Consider the following 22164-nt stretch of genomic DNA (forward strand, 5'->3'; position numbering starts at 1 on the left):
ATAAATAAGAGTTGCAAAAAGCTGTTCATGAATCAAATTAAAGTAGATGTGTTTATAAAGGTGTTATGAAGGTTGTAACACGTGTCAAACTAGGTTAGAAAAGAGCTGTCTATAATTTCAGTACACCTAAACTTATTTCTCCTCACCTTGGTTTAATTTCTAGCTTTAAAGTATGGTCATAACCATAACATATATAGAGGTAGGAAAGGATTGGTCAGTAGAAGGCTCTCTCTCTCTTTTCCTGTCTCTCTCTCTCTCTCTCTCTCTCTCTCTCTCTCTCAGACGCACATTCTCCGCCTTCATCCATTCACGCTGAACACAACAAAACAGTGAGGCAGAGCCAGCAGGAGCTCACAGAGCTCCAAGCTAGTGGCTACAGAGTGCAGCATTGTTAGCTACCTAATTAGTTCGCTTTTCATGCTCGAAATCCAGTCATTATGTCTGAAATGTTGCTAAAAGAGATTGACAACGTGTCTCTTTCTCCGCTGCCAAAGAAAGAAGAGACGGAGAGTGAACGACGGAGTTTTCTCTTAGTTGATGAAAACGAAACCCTGCAGGTAACGTCGGTTACGTCACCTCACAAGAAGTGCAGTCAACGTTACCCTAGCTTGCTAAACTGTATGTCAAAACAGTTCATTTTAATTTCACAGAAATATATGGCAATAACCGGTTTAGTGGAAATGCCCCCACACTCTGTCGTGCTAAAACAGTTTTCCTTAGTTCGACAGTTTAACGCAGAGTAAATGCACGGCTCGGTTCTTGTAGCTAACGTTAGCTAAGTTAGCTCAGCTTGAAATGTTTATAATATGAACGAAGTTATTCGCCAGGCAGCTAACGTTAGGCTAACGTGACTGACACTCTAGCCTTCTTCAGTTTCTTCGGCCTTTGTTAGTCTGGTTAGATAACTGTCTTAACATTTAAATGGTTGTTAGACACGAGACTGACAACTAACCACACCAACAAAGTACAGAACAGAACATGCCTAACAAGACTTTAGTTCTTGAAGAACTGTTTAGAGGTAACACAGCTAGCCTAGCCTGCCTACGAAGGCGTGTAGTTTGTTTGTGTTAGCCAGCGGAGCTAACGTTAACTGCTGTTACTTGGCTATAGCGTTCAGACACGATTGAGACTCGAAGATATTTGCTTAGTACGCTTTTACGTAGTTCATTACTGATGTTTTTCCTTAGCTAATGCACTGTCACGTATGTTGTGAAGTTATTTAATGTGGTTGGTTATTTTGCCAATGGAAAGTCCCTCAGGGAACATGACAAATGTGACAGCCCTCCTTTGTACTGCTTGACAGCTAGACTCAGGTTTTCTCTTGTGAGCTTTAGAAAGACTGATATGTTGCACGTATAAATGCTAATGTATTTTTACACGCAGCCGATATGCAGTGTGATATCTATGGAAGCCCGTTTCGGCCAGAAAGAGGAGAAAAAACAGTTATGATTTTTCTCATCCTATCTTTCAGCCAGCATTGTGTGCAACGTGCAAAACCTTTGACTTGGTATCCCGAAATAATGAGTTATTTTTTCAAAACATTGCCTTACTTTTTCAAAATATTAACATTTTTTTTCTCAAAATTGTCTTATCATGTCAAAACAATGGCTTATTTTCTCAAAATTGACTTAGCTACTGTGTCAAAATAGTGACTTATGACGACTAATGATACAAAAATAATTGCTTTTTTGATGTGGTATTCAAAATCTCTAGAAAATAAGGCATTATTTCTAGAAACTAAGTTATTAGGTTTCTAGATACTAAGATACCAAGTTAAAAACCTAGTCATTATATCATTATACACTCACTGAGCACTTTATTAGGTACATGTCCTTGTGTTGTCCATTTTATCAGTTCCACTCACCATACAGGAGCACTGCGATTACTATAATTGTAGAACTACAGAGTGCTCCCATATGGTAAGTGGAGCTGATAAAAGGGACAGTGAGTGCAGAGACAAGGTATGTGTTCCTAATTTCATGAGTGCCTACGATTTTTGTACAGTACTGTACAGTATATAATGTACAGTTGAATGTCAGATGACAATCCAACTTTAGGAGTCAATAAAGTATGACTATAACCATAACATATTTGGTACTTACCAGACATAGGAAAGGTTCGGTCAGTAGAAGGCTCTCTCTGTCTTACACAGCTTGCATTCATTCTCCTACATCCATTCATGCTGAACACAACAAAAGCCAGCAGGAGCTAATAAAGTGCTCACTGAGTGTATATAAATTCAATATTTTGAGAAAACAACTCATTATTTTGAAAAAAAAAAGTAATTATTTTGACATACTAAATCAGTATTTTGAGAAAGTTAATATTTTGACATACTGATGCTAGAAACAAAAGGAGAAAATATAACCTAGCGGCAATGGGCTTCCATAGATATACATTGTGGCTCTGCATTGTGTTTATTTATTGGTTGTATCCTGTTCGTTTTCTGTATGCACTATTTTCACTGTCACATGTTCTTGGAAGTATACTCACTTAGCATATTAGCTAATTTTTCACTTTAGCTCATTTACTCTGTCTTGCAGGTGAAGGATGAAGCCCAGTTCTTGCAGAAGTTGGGCTGTAGTGCTGGGCAAGGAGTCAAAGTACTGTCCATCTTTGGCAACACAGGTGATGGCAAATCACACACACTCAACCATGTACTTTTCAAAGGTGAGGAAGTCTTTGCCACGTCTCCTTCTCCCACCTCCTGCACCATCGGGGTGTGGGCTGCTTATGACCAGTGCCTGGGTTTGGTGGTACTAGATACAGAGGGCTTGCTCGGTGCCTCCACACAGATGAACCAGCGAATGCGCCTGCTGCTGAAGGTGCTGGCTGTGTCGGACATCGCCGTGTACCGCACTCGGGCTGAACGGCTGCACAATGACCTCTTCCAGTTCCTGGGAAGCGCCTCGGCCGCCTACCTGAAGCACTTTACCCCCCAACTGCGTGCCCTTTCCAGCCGTTGTGGGCTGGACGTACCGCTCTCTAACCTGGGGCCTGCAGTGGTGGTGTTCCAGGAGACTTCACGCACTCAGCTGCTGGGTCACGGTGAGAAATTGGCCAGATTTTGCACCAAAAAGTAAAAGCAGCCAAAGCAAACGTGAAATCCGTAGTGGAAAGAAACTTTTTTCCATCCTTTGATGTTTGCCACATCTCTCAGGTTATGTAAACCACCTGTGGCATTCACCTCCATATCAACATCAAGAAATCATCTGCTCATTACTGTTGGTGTATTTCGTTCAGCTGCAGATTATCTGGGGAAGGTGTACAATGGATTAGGAAACAGCAGGAATGGAAATGAATTATGATCCTTAAGGAAATTATTCATTGCATCATGATATGTCAATGCATTTTACACCCCTAGTAAACAGTGTGCATTAGTGTCAGTGTCAGCATTAGGAAGGTAAACTATTGCTTAAACGTATTGATAGAGAAGACACTCAATAAATGTGCTCAGTCTGTAGATATTTGCTTTAAAAAGTCAGATATGTAAGTAAGCATGATTGTTGGAATGGACTTGTGCTGATAAAAAAGAATTGCGTAATAGTGTAAAGCCTAACACAAGAACTCAAACATCGTCAGTACTTAAAGAGTGCTGACTAATCGTCAGCTCTGACAATTGTAAACTTACAGGGAGGGCATTGTTAGGTTTACACTGTCTTCACTTTTTTCATACCTTAAAACAGTCTCCAGATATTACTACAGTACACGGCATTACTGCAGTGGGTGACTTTGTGCTTTTTCTTCCAGGGTTATTTCCAAATCAAAAATAATCAAAGTTTTAGTTCACTTGTATGGTAACCAAATATGTAAACGCAGTGCGTGATTGTCAAGCCATCGTTCCATAAAGGACAGGCCATATATCTAACAATTGCTAAATGTTAGCAAGTGCTGTTAACTAGATGATAGATGTTAACGAGTGCTGCTTAGTTAGCATGCTAACAGCTCTGCTCACCACAGAACATGTTTGATTCTGGTTAACCAACACAATTTTAGATGATTCAGGTTTGAGGGAGTGAAGTTAGGCTAGAAAGGCAAAACGGCTAGAAAGGCAAAACGAAACCTATTCTGTGGCGTTTAAATTTGTAGCCTAATAACGGTAGTTTAGCATTAAGGCTACAGACCCAGACAGCGCTGCTGAAAGAAGTGTAGATGATAAAAAAACTAATGTTTGAGAGAGCAAAAGTGGAGTCACTGGTGGTGGATCGTTAGACTAACAGAAAGCTGAAATCGAACCTGTTCTGTCCTGTTTGGAACTGTAGCATTTTGACTAAGCTAATGATTGCGTAGCAGGCAAAATGTGCCACACACCACAGCACTTGGTTCTAGCTAATTGATGCTAAAATGAGCGCAAATTCGAGTGTAAAAGGTGAGAAAAGGTGAAATTAGACATATTCTGTGGCGTATGTACATCGTAGCCATCACTGAGCCACCATCATGCTTAGTTTTTCAAAGGTTTTCCTGGCTCTTCGTCTCCATCTTTGTATCAGCACCACCAATCAATGAGCCCCTCTAAAATATAAATGGTTGGAATGTTTTTAATTGGCCATTCAGACATGGAATAGAAATTTGACATGTCATAGTTTTGAAATCTCATCATTTTTAAATACTGCAATATTTTAAATGACCATTATACCTGATTAGTCCCGTTTAATTGGATTTAGTGCAACACAGTATGTGAAACATTAAATAAAAACCATTTCTTGTTAAAGTTTTTAATAACACATTTTTGAAATGTGGCATTTCTGGTTCTTTGTTTCAATGTTCAACATAACATCATATGTCAAAAATAATAAAGTAGCACATTATATTTTTGTCATTTCGCCCACTTTTACTAGGAAGCAAACATTAGCCTGCCTGTTAACTTGTGTCTTAATATCTGTGTCTCATCCACGCTGGGCAGTACATTTTCCCCCAATTTGAGGAAAGGCTGTGTTTGATAAGTATGACATTTTAGGGTTAATGTCGATACTAGTAAGCACTTCTCCTCCCCTACAGACGGCACAGTGCCTGCAGATGTCCTGCTACAGAAGCGTTTCCATGACCTAGGCCAGAGCACAGAGGCCTTCAGCTCTGTGCAGTATGTGGGCACACAAACTATCACTCCCCCCACAGACTACTCCCAGTTTCTGGAGACCATCCGGCAGCAGGTGAAAAACACAGCCTCCCGAGCCCCCCGCCAGCCAGCCATCGTCTTCAGTGCACTGCAGGTAGCACCTCTTTCATTTTTTGTGTGCGTGTGTAAGCACTTGAATGACCTGTTAAACCCGTACAGTAGTGGAGAATGACGCACTAATATAAACTCAGTGAATGATCATCTTCTATTGTACTTTTTGTCAGGCCTTGAGCGATAGGTTCTGTGGGGAGATCTCGGATGACAAAGTCAGCATGTACTCTTTCTTTCCTGACGAGTATTTCACCTGCCCTTCTGTCTGCCTCAGCTGCAAGTAAGTGCACCTTGTTATTATGCTGCATCAGTGGATGTGAACTGGAAGATGGAAAATGAAGGTTTGTAGGATTTGTGGAATATGCTGTATAAATGTGCTGCGTTGAGTGGTTCAACTGCATGGTGGTGATTTCACAAGCTTACATCATGCACTACTTTTTTCAGCACTTGGTCCCTTTTTAACAAGATAACTTGCAGAGTTTTAGAGGTCAGTGGCAGGGATCACTATTAGGCCCTCAAACATTCAGCACATAAATAAGACAAAAGAAAATGAGGGTCATGTTACCTAGGTTTCCATCCACATATTTTACGTGTATATCGAATAAAAAACAAAGACTTTATGGAAATGACAAATATTTAATAAAATTGCCATAATTGACTTAGAAGTTTGCACAGTTACTTGAAGTGCATGAATACAATAGTCATATGACTGATCATGTTTCCATTTTTGCTGCAGATGGTGTGAAGTACCAGTGGACTGATGAAATTAAAACATTTGTTTATCTTGTTAATGGAAAAAAATATATTAAATGAAAAAACACATACAGTTCATACCATAGTTGGAATGTTTGTACAATTGTTTGTGATGTAGGTGCCAGGTCAAACTTTGTTCAGCATATAAAAATATGTTGTTTTGCCGATTAAGGTGGGACGGCTTAGTTGTAATGTCTTTCTTATGGTTTCAGTGTTCGGTGTAAGAATGGAATGAACCATCAGAAAGACAGAGTGCCACATATGGCTGATGGACTGTGCCAGTATGCCCATCAGTACAATAACAAGGTCCTCATCTGCAAGGTACTTTTACATTACATTAAACATTAGATATATTCCAAAAAAATATTGGCATAGACTTTGATAGATGTATGCCTTCCTTTCTCCAGAGATGCTATGAGGGTGGAAGGGAGGTGATAGTCGTACCCAAAACATCTGCCTCTACTGATAACCCATGGTTTGGTCTAGCTAAATATGCCTGGTCGGGGTAAGTGAGTCATTTAGCAGCATGTATGCCTTTACCGATTTTCTGCTTCTTTCCCTCAAACTCCCTGTATTTCTGTTCAGCTATGTTCTGGAATGTCCAAACTGTGGCATCATCTACCGAAGCAGGCAATACTGGATGGGGAACCAGGACCCTGAGAGTAGCGTGGTGCGCCCCGAGGTCAAGCACGTCTGGCAGGGGGTAAGTTTGTTATTGTTGATCTTTCTCCTTGCTCTCCACATATTCGGAAGACACTTATGTTGACTGAACTCTTTGTAGTCAGAGGCCTTCCAGACAGATAATCAGAATGCTGCTCAGCGGGTGCTGGACGGAGTTAACTATGTCATCCAGTCTATGGCTGAGTACAGCGCTGGCCCCACCAAAGCAGTCACTGCCTGGATCACGGACCAGGTGGCTCCCCCATACTGGAGACCTAATGCTGAGATCATAGTAAGTTAACCGCCAGTGTTTCTTTCGAAATCAGTGGTATTAATAAGAAGTTTGTCCCTGCCTTTGCGCATACACATTTTTACTTTCAACTCCAGTTTGGGCATGCAGTAACAGAAATAATAATAAATAAAATAATAAAATACTAAAACAACACTGACTCTCATAATCACTCACAAATGTGCCACTGTTGCTGTAATTGATCATCCCTCAAAAGATTTTAGTAATGCTGAGCTACACCACTAGCTTGTGACATTAATTTATTAACTACTCAGCACTGGAAGCTGTTTAGTTTTAGGAAACCCACGTAATATCAGGCCCAGCTTCAAGGGAATATTTAGTGGAGCAGTGCTGAATCCACTATTTTGTATATGCTGCTATTGTGGCAAGCAATAATTTACAAATAAAATCTTGCATTTACTACAAATGATCATTAGTTATTTACAAAGGTCTTTTAAGTTGAATTTAGAAGAGGGGAAACATTAATCTCGGCAAGCCTGTGACCTTTGACGACCTGAGCTTGATTTTGCAGACTTAAAAGCAATAATTGATAAGTGGTTAAGCTGGCACAGCATGAGACCCAGTAGTTACAGTACTCAGTAGGTACCATGACTAAAATTGACTGACTTATTTTAAATGGGTAGTAAAATAATATGTGAAACAGTTTAAGGAGAATAAAGTTTGATGAAGTAAATACTCATCTGTAACATTCCCTTTTGAAGGTATGCCATGGCTGTAATCGAAAGTTCGAGGAGGCAGAGAGGAAGCACCACTGTCGTTCTTGTGGAGAGGGCTTTTGTCAGGCCTGTTCCACCCGCAGCATGCCTGTGCCTGAGAGAGGCTGGGGCAGCAGCCCAGTAAGGGTGTGTGATGTCTGCCACCGCCAAGGAGGAGCTTCACAAACTGTCCAAGGTGAGAATAGAAGCCTCAGTGTAGAAATACACAGCTAGTAAAGATGACTCACTTCTGGGAAATTGCTTGATGTTCAGATGGCATGCAAACACTGATAACTTGATAACGTGAGTGCACGGACTGCGGCAATATGAACTTCAAGATAACATGTTTAACCCCTTAAATGGCCAGGGTCCACCAGCGGGCCGCAAAGTTTTTTATTACACACCTAAATAACCTAAGAATAGCTTAGCCAGTTTGCATTGAAGTCTCTGTAGTTACTGAATAATACTGAAATTACTGAATTTCACAGATTTTTTTTTTCTGCATAAGTTTGTGCATAAATTGCACTTGAGATGTAAACAAAGTCCTTCGGAGTGGTTTGATGTGAAATGGATCAATTTTCATTTTAGGAAAACATACCGACTCTGATTTCTTCACAGTGGTGGTAATAGGGACCAGAGGTCACAATGTCTGCAATGCAAATGTAGTGTGGCATTTTTATTTAATATATAAAATGACCAGTCAATCTACACATGTACAGTTTTTATGTGTAATCTTAATAATGGTTATGATAAATCTGAAAAAGAAAATTCTTTGGGGACTATTTTGACTTATAACACCTTGCATGTATCTTTCCGCCATAAATGGATTAAAAAAATTTAGACCACAACCTTAAAATTATTACAAAACAGTGTCTCAGATATCAGGCAGTGTATTCGTACTTACTTCATATAATAATGTCTGTGAGGTAGCGCTAAGAGGCTTAACATCTCACTGATTTTTAACATTTCTGCATAGTTCAGTCATTGAGACAAAGTTGTTCAAAGTGGTTTTATGTGAAATACATGGTATGGAAACTTGCTAGCTCTGATTTCTTTACAGTGGTGATGATAGGAACCACTGTTGTTGCAATGTCTAATACAATGATAATGCAAAAATAGCCATTTTAATTGCTGTCCAAAATGACCAGTGGACCTTCATATGTCTTCTAAGTTTTATATGTAATGTTGATGATTGTAAAACCGTGGTAAATGAGGAGAAAAAGAGTTTCTTTGGGGTCTTTTCTCAGAACTACCATGAAACAAAGTCTCAGACATCAGCCAATGTATCTGTAACTATTTCATGTAATACATTTCTGGGAGGGAGCTTTTAAAGTCATTAAACTCTTCGCATGTCTGGTTCCTGTCATCAACACTGGGAACACTCTGGACTTATTAAATGTCTCTAGAATGGACCATTTCACATCAAACCACTCTGAATGACTGTTTACATATTAACCTTTTAATTCCACAGAAATTGTGAAAAACTGATGGAATTCCCCTTTAAACACTTCAGGCGTCTTGTTCCTGTGAAAAATACTGATTTTGTACATTTTTCTAGAATTAGGCATTTCACATGAAACCACTCTGAATGACTTTGTTTACATCCTAAGTTTATTAATTTTGAAAAAAAAACTCCTCTTAAGGAGAGTACTTGAGTCAAAGTTGCATGGTAATCACAGCTACATCTGTAGCAAGCAGTGTACAACTGTAGAGGGTAATAAAACCTGAAGAGGTTCATCATTATCCTAATGTTCAGAAAGACACATGAACATGTAAGTGTTTGTTTAGCTAAGCCAATCTTATTGTTGCTCTGGCTTCCTGAAGTATCCCAGACTGAGCCTCGGACACTGGTGGCCCGAAGGGTGACAGAAGTAGCCCAGTCTACGCTGAACATGGTCTCCAATGCAGTGGACTACCCTCTCTGTGAGTGTGCCAACTATAGAACACAAACATTAGCCTCACTCATATCACATGGCAGCCTGTGAATCCCCCACCCTTCCGATCAGTGGATATTGCTGTTCATTTGACACACTAACCTATTGTTTTTCCAATTATGTAACTTTCTAATGCTCATCCTGCAATTAAAAACACAGTGTGATGTTTACAGTTTGCTGGTTTAACTGTAGCCAAGCAAGTTATGTGGTAATAGCAAAAATAAAATGAAATTAAATGAAATTAAATTAAGCAAAATAAAGGTTGAAACTGGGGACCTTACAGGCCAAAGTGCTGTGGAGATTAGCGTTTACCCTCATCTAACACTCTGAATTCAGTTCATGAAGCCCTTGCTCATTAGCTAATGAGCTGAATCAGGTGTGTTAATGTGGCAGTCTGCTGAAGTCTGCAGTGTTTTGGCCTGCGAGGACTGGAGTAGTCAAGGACCAAAACACCAAACTTTTTATAATGTAGAGTGCTCATTTAGACATTATAAATTCAGATAGATTGCGGAGTAGCGTCCTGTAGAAAGCTTATTTCTTTATATTACAGCCCTGCCCCTGGAGAATTTAGACATTACAAAGTTTAAAAATAACTGCGCAATGTAAAAAAGTAGAGTACAGGGACACAAGAACACACAAAACAAGCTTTTGCCAAAGAATTCTGATGAACAATCCACCCCAGTTTTGCAAAAGAATTGAAACAGAAAAAAAGATCACGCTATTTAACAAGCATTTATGAATTAAGCTTAAAAAACAGGATAAGAGCAGTGAGAATATAAATAGCACCAGCTGATCCCTAAAATTGAATTTAAAATAGCAAAAAATGAAAATAAGAAATGAACAAACGCATATAAAATGAATAAACACAAACATAACAGCTAAACTGCACTCGTTTATTCGTTTAAAGCAGCACTGTAAAATGTAAGATTTTTTGTTAAAACTGAACTAAGACAGAAGTAGCATTACTGAGTCAAGAAAAGTGGCTCAGAGTGCAATTAATGTTACAAAATGTTCTTCTGCACATTGTGTGCAACTACACATTTCCACCAAAAGGGTCTCCAAATCCCCAAAACTTACATAGCTCAGCTTTAAAATGTAATCATGTGAAGTGTATTAAAGGGACATACCAGCCAAAACCATCGCTACAGTGGTTGCAAACATGCTTATTTGCATCTTATAGCAATGAAAATCTCCTTCTGTTGTTGAAGGTGGGAAAAACCTCAGAAAAAGTTAGAACTGCTTTAGGGTTTTTGTTTGTTTGTTTTCATTTTAGGTGGGCTGTTTTTTAGCTGGTCAGCAGAGAAGGATGGCAAAGAGCTTACATTACTGCTAAGAATCTGAATTCCATATCACAGCTATACATCTGTAACTGTCTTATTCATTAAAATGGTGAGAATAGATTGCTCAAATGACAGAAATTAGTTGCTGTTCTATACAGTTTTGTTCGATGACCAAGGTAAGTGTTACTCTAATGCTACCTTAGTTGTATTTATTATCCCATGGATCAATGGCTATGCTGTCAGTCAGGACTGGTTAACACCACACGGATTCTTAGTGGTTAAATGATAAATTTGCATAGTGCATGCTGTGCATTGCAGTGAAAGAACATTGATGAATGGTAACACAATATGGGTGTTTTCACACCTACCTTGTTTGGTTCGGACCTTCTGACTTTTCAGCTTGATATGAACCAAAATAGCAGGTGTGAAAGGTGCCTTGGACCACAATCCATACCAAAGGACTAAAATCTGGTCCGACCAAAACAGGTGGTCTTGGTCCGGATTAAACTAAACCATCGTACATAGCAAATGGGTATGGAGGACCAGATTAGCCAAATTGAAAAATAAATAACATTAAAAAATAAATGGCTCAGTAAATTAATCATTCAATAAAAAAAAACGAAATAAAGTATATATTGCTTATTGTGATTGTAATTACACACGTTTCCTTTTTCTGCAGTTATACATTTCTCAATTCATTTATTTCTGTATTATTTATTTTGTTTTATTAATGCCATTTTATATATATTTTTTCCATATCTATGTTTTTAACAATTGTTTGCTTTATTCATTCATTCATTCACATTCATTTATTTATTTATTTTTTCATTAATTCATTTATTTCTGTATTTCGTCGTTCATATGATAATGAGCGTGTTTTTCACGTTCAGGCTTAGCAATCAAGACCAGAAGGAGAAGAGCTGATTAAACTGTCATGCAGTGTTCTTTAGTGAGCTCGCTAAATTGCAATGTGAAACCAAAACTAACTGGATTAAATGTATACAGTGTAACAAAAACATGAACCTTGGACTTTCAGGTGTGAAAATGGCTATATAGTAACAGGAAACTATATGAAAACAATATAATATCGCAAATTCTTTCAGACCACAGAGACTGAGGGGTACAATGCTGCGCTAGAGAAGACTGCATAACAACCTTTATTAGTCTTTAGAAACAAATTTAAGTTACAGGATAAAGTTAACACAGTCATCATGCCCTTTGTTGGCTCTTGTATTCATGATTTCTCCCCGTCTCTGCAGGCTTTGTCAAGGGTGTGGCGCGGCCTGACTACTGGGTGCCGGACCATGAGATCACTGAGTGCCATCAGTGTTCCAAGGCCTTCACCTCCAGCATTCCCAAGCACCACTGCCGTGCGTGCGGCCAGGGCGTGTGTGGGAGCTGCTCAACTGAGAATCGGCCCGTGCCCTCCCGTGGCTGGGACCACCCGGTGCGGGTCTGTGACGCCTGCGTCACTCACCTGGACTCTCAGTGAAAAAATATGGGATTCAGCGTTGCTCTCACAACAATCAAGTGCTGTGACCCAGAGGCAGATCATATTCTCATAATTTTATGGGCATTTAGTGTGCCGTGATCACGGCTTACTTGCAGGCGCTAGGCTAAAACAGCAAAGGTCAGTAGCAAAATGAAAGAGAATACCATGCTGTGAGTGGACAACCGCTTCAGGTTGTATCCAGCTTTTAGGCTGAGGAGCCGGAGAGGGTGAGAATAATCAGGAGAATAATCAGAAGATGGCTTTGCGTAGACATTGGACAACAAAAGGGGAAATTAGTTTAATTGTATATTTATGATCATCATTTAGTGCTGGCACTAAGAACAATTCACTCGTTTCACACTGTTAACACTAAGGGTTACAGTTTACTGGCAATGAGGAGAATTTCCCCAAATGTCCAATGGAGCAAAGTTCACAAACAAACAAAGTTTTGTTTACTGGATGAGACAATTCATAGGAAGGTATCACATACAGATGCGCTCCACAAAAATCAGATATTATTAGCCTTTTAAGACAAAAAACATTAGGATTGTTAAGGACGCTCAGTGGTGCAACCAGAAAAAAATCCTGCACTGAATCCATACATCATTTTTGTGACGATATGCTTTTGAAATCTATCTATGAATAAGACTGAGTAGCAAATTTGAATTAGTATTTTTTGTTTAACCAACTTTTTTGCAGAATCTTTGCTTAATGTACACTTTTTAGCATAGATTTAAGTGAGAGGCTTTGCGCTTTCAGTTCAGTTTGCTTGATCAGTACATGATACAGTTGTATGTGTGCCATTCGAATGGCATATAGTGATTTATTTTCTACACATGATCTTGTGTGGTGCAGCAGTGCTGTCACCAGGGCCACATACAACACAGCAACGAATTATGCAACAAATAGACCTGCAGGTAAAAGAGGAATTCTACCATTTTTTTCCCTTCAGAATTCACAGTTCATTCATAATTCAGAATGTCTGTATAATTTAGTAGTTAAAATGTAGACAAAGTCATTCAGAGTGGTTTGATGTGAAATTGTTCATTGTAGAGAAACTTGTTGAATATTCTTTACAGTGGTGGTGATAGGAGCCAGGAACCATGTCTACGGTGCAATTACAGCCATTTTATTTACTATTCAAAATGAACCTACACGTTTTCTGAGTTTTTATATACAGTGTTGATGATGGTAAAATAGTGGTAAATCTTCACCTCACAGCACTCTGTATATACCTGTCTGCCTTGAATGTATTTAAAAATATGTTTTAGGCCAAAAGCTTCCCTCATTATGAGTTTTGTAGCAACCCATATATCGGTCTGCCAAATAAGTGCAAATAATGTGACATTCAAACACAAACATTAACCTCTTGAGTTGAGTGGCTGAGTCAGGGATGTTTCAGTCACATGTCAAATGAAAATGAAAACACAGCGAAAACACAGCGACCCTCCGATCTCCTCCTGCTGGCTATAGTCTGTTGCATCTGAAGTAGTCCTCTTTGTTTTTAAGGCAGCGGACTAAAGGAATGGCTGGTATTTTGGGGTTAGCCTTTGCATAACATGGGCACAAGACTGATTGCTGTGCTTCCTCTCATATTACCCGTGAAGCCGGTTGTCTTGGTCAGCTGCCTCAGGCAAGACCACAGTCACAAGTCACGGACCAGCTGGTACTGACAGCTGTGTAACTGTGAGATTTTCCAAACTCCAAAGCTTGATAGTCGGAGATTAAGGGACGCACATATGAGACATTGAGAAGTTAGATGAAGTTGGAGTTGGCTACTTAATTCAAAATTCTTGTTCCACCTTAAATAGTGACTACTGCTCCATTTAAGGTGGAATGAAAAATTTTATCAAAAACTGCCCAGTAAGAAGGCAACATTAACACAGTTCAGCATTTAGCACCATTTTTGCCTGGCTGCTGAGGTTGTGTGTGTGTGTGTCTGTCTGTCTGTCTCTCTCTGGCATCACACAACATATTCATAACCATTTTGTTTAACAGATTTCTCTGATGTAGCCTTTTAAACACTTTGGTCATCTGGTTCCTGCTGTGAATGATTCTTGCTCTGTAGGTTTCTCAATAATGGTCACATTTCACATCAAACTTCTCTGAATAACTTTGTTTAATAAAAATATGTGGAAAAACAGTGGAATTCTCCTTTAATAGAGCTGCCTTATTCTAACACAAGTACTCCAACACATCTGTGAGATCACATCTGCTCCAGCTACTGTCTGGATCAGTCTACTCCATTTTTCAACTGGATTCATCCCAGTAATCATGTTTCACTCTCAGCCAATGACCTGGAGCCAGCTAATTTCCTTTTAGTAAGACAGTCATTCATTTAAAAAGGCCTTGAATAAACAGTTTTCTTCATAATAGCATATTTGTGGAAGTACAGCAAGTAACAGGAATGATTATTTAAGGGAATAGAGAGAAAAGTTAGTGATGCTGATCATGTAGAATGCAGTAATGGACTATACTCTCTAAGACATCTCTCTGCTGCATCTCATAATTGGAAGGCAGCTGCCCTAGTGAGTGCCACTGCAACTGGAATTAAAAGCTCAGTGGACGTGTGCATGAGGAACTCATGCATGTATGAATGTGAATATTGTAGATGTGAGTAGGAAAGTGCAGAGAAGGCTTTTAGTTCAGGCAGTAGACTAGAGCTATTTGCCGTCAACACATAGAAACACCACATATAAAACTCTTAACTGCAGGCTGTATATACTCAAGGTGACTAAGGCAGTATAAGTCTTCATTAACTCAGTGCACCTGCGATATTGTATGATCTCAACTCTCAATTTTAACCTATGTTTTGCACTTTATTTACCTTTTTCAGCTACCATTATTGAGAGCCATATCAGCAGTAAGCAGACGTGAGATGTGTAGTGCAGTTAAAGAACGTTTAGAGTTGACTTCCTGGACAGAGATTAAGCCTAGTTCTGGACTGCACAGCAATCTGAAAGGAGATTCTGAAATAAAGTGGAAAATGTAGTACAGCCACCCGTTCCAAAACTAGTTTCAAGATGCCCTCATCAACTTCGCCTCGCCATTTCCCCTTCAGGGAATCCCTGGTGCCATCTTAAGGGCTGTTCCATTACTTTTATTAGCTCATGTAAAGTGTTCTAAGCCCTCTGAGGGGCGAGGTGCGAGTGATAGAGCACATGTCTGGACTTCAGCACCAGAACTTGCCTAGAAATCACTGCTACCTTATGCATTTCCCTTTTTCAAACTCCCAAAAACAGGTAAACAAACCTTTTTGTAAGCCATAGCAATATTTTACAATGGTAAAGGCAGCACTGTTTTTTTTTGTTTTTTTGTTGTTGTTTTTTTGTTAAAATTGAAAGATGTAGCATTTCAGGTTTCAGGAGAAAAAAATAACATGCTAAAATATGGTGTAAAGTCTGAAATAATAATTTAATTTAATAATTTTAAATTTCCCTGTCCAGGAAACCAATTCTTCGAGTGTTAAGGGCTCAATCGAGCCAATCAGACACTCATCAAAATGTCCTAATTAACCATAAGAAAAGTAAAAAAAAATATATATATATATATATATATATATATATATATATATATGTATACTTTGTATCTATATCATACTCTGCTTTGTACATTGTTTGTTGTGGTGCAGTGGTTAGAGACCAGTGCTGCACCAAAGCAATAGGAATCTTTATGTGAATCCTTATATGAGATGTATTCTAATCTTTTCTGAAGCGCAGTGGATGGAGAAGTGCCTGAATTATTTAGAGGAGTGATTTTCCCCGTGCTGGTGCATCTCAGCTTATACGTCTGCGCACTCTGTACGTTTACGGAGTTAAACATTTTCCTCGTATGGCTTAATATAGCACTTTAAGCAGTTTAAGGGAGGGAATCATTAGGGAATTTTCTAAACTGTGGACTATTACCTTTTTTTTTTTTTTAACTAACCTGTGGACTGGAACAGATCACTCTGGCCTTCTGTGAAGTGACTGAACCAAAGCAATGATTTTAATTGCAAATAAAAAGATAATTCTGTTTTATTTTCCAGGCTTTTCTGAATATTAAAGATGTTTTAAAGCACATTGTCTCTTTTTTGCAGCTGCTTTCTGATTGTTCACTGGAAACAAAGCCATCGTCTGAAATGAATCTTATTTAGAGTGAAGAAGTGTGGAAAGATCAAAGCTGGGTTTCTGGTAAATAAATGGTTGTTTACACATTGATGGAGAATGTGCTGTAGGTGGTTCTATACAGAACCTTTTTGAAAAGAGTTCTGTATATAACGCCATTACTTGTAACTGTTGTTACAAGCTAGACATGGTAACAATAGAAGCACTTTTTTCAAAAAGGTTCTATATAGCACCATCTACAGCGGGAAGTTCTCCATCAATCTGAAAAGCCCTTTGATGATGCAAAGTTAATCATGCGAACGATTCTTTGAGTGTTTATAGTTCTATAAAGAACCTTTTTCTTTACTGAAGAACCCTTGAAGAACCATCTTTTTTAAGCATGTATTGAAATTCAACACTTTTTTTGGTCCCAACCAAATTACGGCTACATAATACAGAGTACTGAAAAACTCCATGTCCTTCAGCATTAAATTTCAGTACCTAAGTGGCCACTCTTATCAGTGTCAGTGAGCCAAAACACATGCTAGACTGCTGATTGGCTGCCTAAATTACATCTCATACATATTAATGACAGGGCTTTTAACTCAGAATTTTTTGCATTTCAAAAATATGTCAAAAATATTTTTAAAAAGCACCAGTCAGGGCGTGTGCACTGTAGGACATGCATGTTGAAGTCAAGATATTGTTATGGGTATCAAAATATTCTGTACGATTCTCAGCCCTGAACACTGAAAGCCCCTGACTACTCTTTTTCATGATTTTATCTGTAGTTTTTGTGATGTTTCAACAGTGAACTGGTAGAGAAACAATGCTGTTGGTTTTTTCTGTTGAGGGACTTTTCTGCCGCTTTCTTCTGTTCGATTTGAGTTGGGTGGGTCTAAATTTGCTGCAGGTGCATCAAATCTGCCACAGTACCGATCAGAGGTAGCAGTATGTATACATCAGCTACTCAAGTCCCAGACAAAACCTCCAGCAAGTAGTGAAATAACTAGTTAGTATTTTTATATGTGGCACTACAGGCCCTATTTTGTCTCTTATTAAAGGCTTGTTAAATCTTAGAACAACTTAATATTGTGATGCATATTGTGTTTTGTGAAAATGTAGATGTTATCATGCCCACCCCTACTAAACTTCCTAATTGATGTTTTAGCCCTAAAGAACCGTTTTTAAGGGTGTAGTTTCTACCACTGACCATTAGCTTCATTGGAAACCTACTCACTGGACAATATATAAGCTCCACCCACCTTATAGATGCAGTATAACTGTATTTGCAGTCTGTACACACTAGCCCATCTGTCACCATGCACAGTTTGTCAACAACTTTGGACCCCATTCATCAATAGTCAGTCTCTGACCACGGGACCTCTGTTGACCAGATTTTATTTGGGTGGTGGACCATTCTCAACACAATAGTGACACTCTTATGATGGAGGAAGAATCCCTCTCATCCATCACACAGGCTGTTTACAGCACTCTCATCTGGAAGAAGGCTATGGAGCATCCGAGCCAAGTCCTCCAGACTCATGAACAGTTTCTCCCTGCAGGCGGTCAGACTACTGAACAGATCTGCCTAAAACATTCCTACTATGCTGCTACCTCACTACTCACTTTCATCTGTTGCACTTCACCGTCCATACTCATGCTTCACTGTAAAACTTCAACCTCACTCACTTTATATGCACAGTCACTAGTCTGTGCATTGTGTGCAGTTTTATTAATCTTTGCAGTTGTGTTAATAGTGATATTGTTAATTGTGCACTGATAAAAATACACACACCACTATTATTGCTGCTGTGGACCAACAATTGGTCTGTTTTTTCTACTGTCCTGTGTTTAATGGTTGTATAGGTATTGTATAATGTACAGAAGACTTCACTGTATAGTGTTTGTGTAGTTTGTCTCTATTTAATGTCTGTCTGCACAGTTGACTACTGCAATTATATGTTTACATGGAGCACCGTCCTGGATAAACTACAATTTGTTCCTCTCTCAACACATTTGTGATGAAAAGAAATAACAGTTGTTGTATTTTGATATACACTATACGGCCAAAAGTATGTGGACAACTATACATCACGCCCATATGAGCTTGTTGACCATCCCATTCCAAAACCATGGGGATTAACATGGAGTTTGTGGCTATAACAGCCTCCAACTCTTCTGGGAACGTTTTTCACAACATACTGGATTGTGTCTGTGGGAAGGGGCACAGTCATGCTGGAACATGAAAGGGCCTTCCACAAACTGCTGCCACAAAGTTCCTAGACACTTCCATTGCACAGTAGTAGAACTTACAGTTGACCAGGACAGATTTAGCAGGACAGAAATTTCACAAACTGAATTGTGGCAAAGGTGGCCTCTTATGACAGTGCTGTGTTTAAAATCACTGAGCTCTATATGACACGTTCTACTGCCAGTGTTTATCTATGGAGACTGCATGGCTAGGTGCTTGATTTTATCCACCTGTTAGCGATTGGTGTGGTCAAAACACCTGAACTCTATTATTAGGAGGGTCCACATACTTTAGGCCTGGATTTGTAGCACTGGTAAGACAGTGGTATTGCTGAGTGTCATTGCTAGGTAGCGAGTGCTCTACCTCTAAAAGATATGAAGCCAAGAGCGACTCTGTGGTCAGAAACTGACCTCGGAGGAAGGGCACAAATGGTGCATCATCAGATGGGCTATAAGGTGAAGCTACATGTAGAGGGTTTCTTCTAAAGCAGCCAGAGTTAGAAATGACTGTCCTCACCCTTTTATTTATTGTTTCCTCTGTGCAATTAGATTAAGGTTAATTTTAGGTGCTCTGCAGCAGTTTAATTGCAGATGTTGCTGCGATACTATTATGATGATTAAATCAAAGGCGGTTGTGAATTACTTGTTTGAAGGAGGTGGGCGATGGCACTGGCGTTCTATTATTAGCTCAAAATTTGATTAAAATTACAGAAGACCTGCACGCATTTCCTCCACTCACAGCAACATGTCTGGCTTACTGTCTTCTGTCAACTAGAGGAGTAAATGTGTCCTTGATGCACATGGCCCACACAGGCAGTTACAGCTGAGTCTTCGCAGAGGCAATACTAAATTTGTCCAGCCACTATTTCATTTAAAGACTCACAGAGCCAAAAAAGCAAAGAGGACCCTGCTGAAGAAAGCCGGACATACCAGCATGCATTATATACTGGTCTGGTGCTAGTTTACCTGGTCAGCCAGCGTGGTCAGGTTGCTGCAGACCAGCATCCCAGCACCCAAAACAAAACATATGCTGGTTTCGCTGGTGACCAGCCATGCTGGTCTGTGCTGGGTTTTGTAATAGGGGGCTTATGATTTAAATATGTATATTGGAGTGATCCTCCACAAAAACATGTTTTGATCTGCTCCATTTAGAATCTACTGAATTGAATATGTTCCCTAAATGACCAGCAGAGGGCAGCAACACTAACTAAGCGACATATTCTTCTCTGAAGGTGATTTTTACTGTAGTTATGGTGCTCAGTAAAGAGACTTTCCACTGATTTTTCAGAATGTTGTACATGACTCAGATTTGGAAGGGTAAATAAAATCATTCAGAGTGGTTTGGTGTGAAATGTGCCTCTCAGGAGAAACTTACCAAGTCAGAATTATTCACATTCGTGATAACTGTAGAGAAAGTTACTGATTTCTTTACAGTGGTGATAGGACTCAGAGGTCACAATGTCTACAGTCAAATGTAATAACTTTATTTACTATCCCAAACGACCAGTGAACCAGTGAGTTTATATGTAACAGCAGAATCTTTTAATGGTTTCCATGATTTTTGTCAGTAAGGTCAGAAGCTATGCAGAGGAGGTTGGAAAGGAAGTTACAGCAATGAGATATTTGGTGAGTTTTGAACTACAGGCAAGGAAAACATTCTTGCTAGCTTTTCTACAAGACTGCATTTTAATGGAAAGTTTTGAAACTCGCTGTGCGTGACCGTCCCAATTTACTTTCTCTATTCTAGGGGACAGTTGGTGCAGTGGTGGCTCCAGGTCACCACTAGATGGCCTCACTCTACAATCACAAACAGTTCTAACATCTGACTGGTGTAGGATGTGGACCACACTGACGATATGTGACATCCCATGCCTTCTGAGATTAAAAAATACCTCTTGCGCAAACAGTCATACTCAGAGTGGCACTTTGACCCCTGTGTTAATGACTGTTCTTGCAATGTTACATAACGTAAAGCTGCTTTAGCTTCTCTGCTTACGTATCTGAGCCTTGTACAACAACAAAGCTTACACTAAAGTTTATTTGTGCGCAACCATGCTTGTGTAATTATATATGTCACCAAAGTAACTGCTGTAAGTAATGACAGTCCATCAGAACAAACTATGTGATCAAATGTGATCAATATGCAATGTGATCAAACCTCACTGTGAAAAAAATCAATATAGTAAGAAATTGGTGAACATTAGGAGCAAATGATTTCAGTATGGCTTGGAAAATAAGGGAACTCAGAAGACGTATAGGGCTCCAATGCATAAGTTCCTTGCCTTGTACTTCCACTCACTGGTCACTTTCTGAGTTTACCTGACACAGAAGGGGAACAGCAGGTGAAGCATGTGAGCAGGCAGGATGCATTTGTGACTAGGTTTTTTAGGCCTGGTTAACAAGAGAGAAAAAGCAGGTTGAAGCCGAGTGCACAGGTTGATGCATGATGAAACATGCATCAAGACCATCCAGAAAACAAGTCTAGGGACAAGTTAGTAGGAAAAATAGGAAGCCAACATAGTTCACAAGCATAACTTAAACATCAGTGACACAAGAAACAGGGGAAACAAATGCTGTATGCACACAGCCACTAGAAACACTTAGTGAATAATGATTACACTGATAATGAAAGCGAGACTAGGACAGTGGCAGAGCCTGGTGTAATCCAGCCACCCTCTTCCCCAGTGGTCACCAACCCTGCTCCTGGAGATCTACCCTCCTGCAGACTTGTTCCCACCCTAATCGACCCCACCTGATCCATCTAATTTTTCCTTCAGAAGTCCTTGATCATCTGAATGAGGCATGTTAGATCTGGGTTGGAGATGAGACCTGCAGGAAGGTAGATCTCCAGGAGATGGTGACCACTGTTCTACAACATTTCTGATTCACAGGACTACTTTTAAACAGATATTATTAGATTTGGTAGCGTTGGTATGGATGTATCAGGCACAGTGTTTTTTTTTCCCCAGTTTTCCCCCTAACATGTCCAAGTCCCACCTGCTGGCTAGATCTCCCTCTGTCACACAGCGCTAACAAGCGTGAAGGCTAGCACATGCTTCCTCCAAGACGTGATGCACCACCGCATCTATTCAAACAGCCAATGTGATTGGACAGCTCAACACACTTAGAGGAGAACATAAAACGTTACAGGTGGTTGTGGCATCGACCTCGCAATCTCCCAGTGATAGGGCTAATGCTTAGACGGTTGCTCCACTCAGAAGCCCTGTGTTGCTGGGGTGTTATATATGTGTTATACACGTCAGTGTCACTGCTGGTTTGAGAGTGGTCCACTATTCAAAAATATCCAGCTAAGACTGCCTTAATTCTGTTCCTGAGAATTGCCCTGTCTTGTTTTACCTATTCTCTGTCCCAAAACTTCTGATCCAGCTCAGGAAAGGCTTGATAATCAGTGGTTGAGCCACATCAGGTGTGCTGCAGCAGTGTATAGTTATATAGAACATTATTTCTGCATTATTACATGGTTATGGTGTAAATGAAGTCATTCAGACTAGTTTGATGTGAAATGCTCTGTTCT

At 39.6% G+C, this 22164-nt stretch overlaps 1 protein-coding gene across 1 annotated transcript; it reads left to right on the forward strand.

Annotated features, from left to right (window-relative positions):
• Positions 1-308: 308 nt before the first annotated feature.
• Positions 309-16357, forward strand: si:ch211-11n16.2 (zinc finger FYVE domain-containing protein 1). Its single transcript, XM_036558894.1, has 11 exons — positions 309-557; positions 2544-3048; positions 4999-5210; positions 5341-5447; positions 6133-6241; positions 6328-6425; positions 6506-6623; positions 6702-6872; positions 7592-7781; positions 9410-9508; positions 12059-16357. The coding sequence occupies exons 1-11, from the start codon at positions 438-440 to the stop codon at positions 12289-12291; spliced, it is 1962 nt and encodes a 653-aa protein (XP_036414787.1). The 5' UTR covers positions 309-437; the 3' UTR covers positions 12292-16357.
• The last annotated feature ends 5807 nt before the right edge of the window (positions 16358-22164 follow it).

The sequence above is a fragment of the Colossoma macropomum genome, unplaced genomic scaffold, assembly GCF_904425465.1.
Source record: "Colossoma macropomum unplaced genomic scaffold, Colossoma_macropomum, whole genome shotgun sequence".
NCBI classification, from domain to species: Eukaryota; Metazoa; Chordata; class Actinopteri; order Characiformes; family Serrasalmidae; genus Colossoma; species Colossoma macropomum.

Excerpts from the sequence above, each read along its gene's own strand:
- si:ch211-11n16.2 (XM_036558894.1), top strand. The coding sequence starts at position 438 with ATGTCTGAAATGTTGCTAAAAGAGATTGACAACGTGTCTCTTTCTCCG. Across the intron at positions 5,448-6,132 it reads TCTGTCTGCCTCAGCTGCAA|TGTTCGGTGTAAGAATGGAA; the intron begins GTAAGTGCACCT and ends TTATGGTTTCAG. Across the intron at positions 6,624-6,701 it reads TCAAGCACGTCTGGCAGGGG|TCAGAGGCCTTCCAGACAGA; the intron begins GTAAGTTTGTTA and ends AACTCTTTGTAG.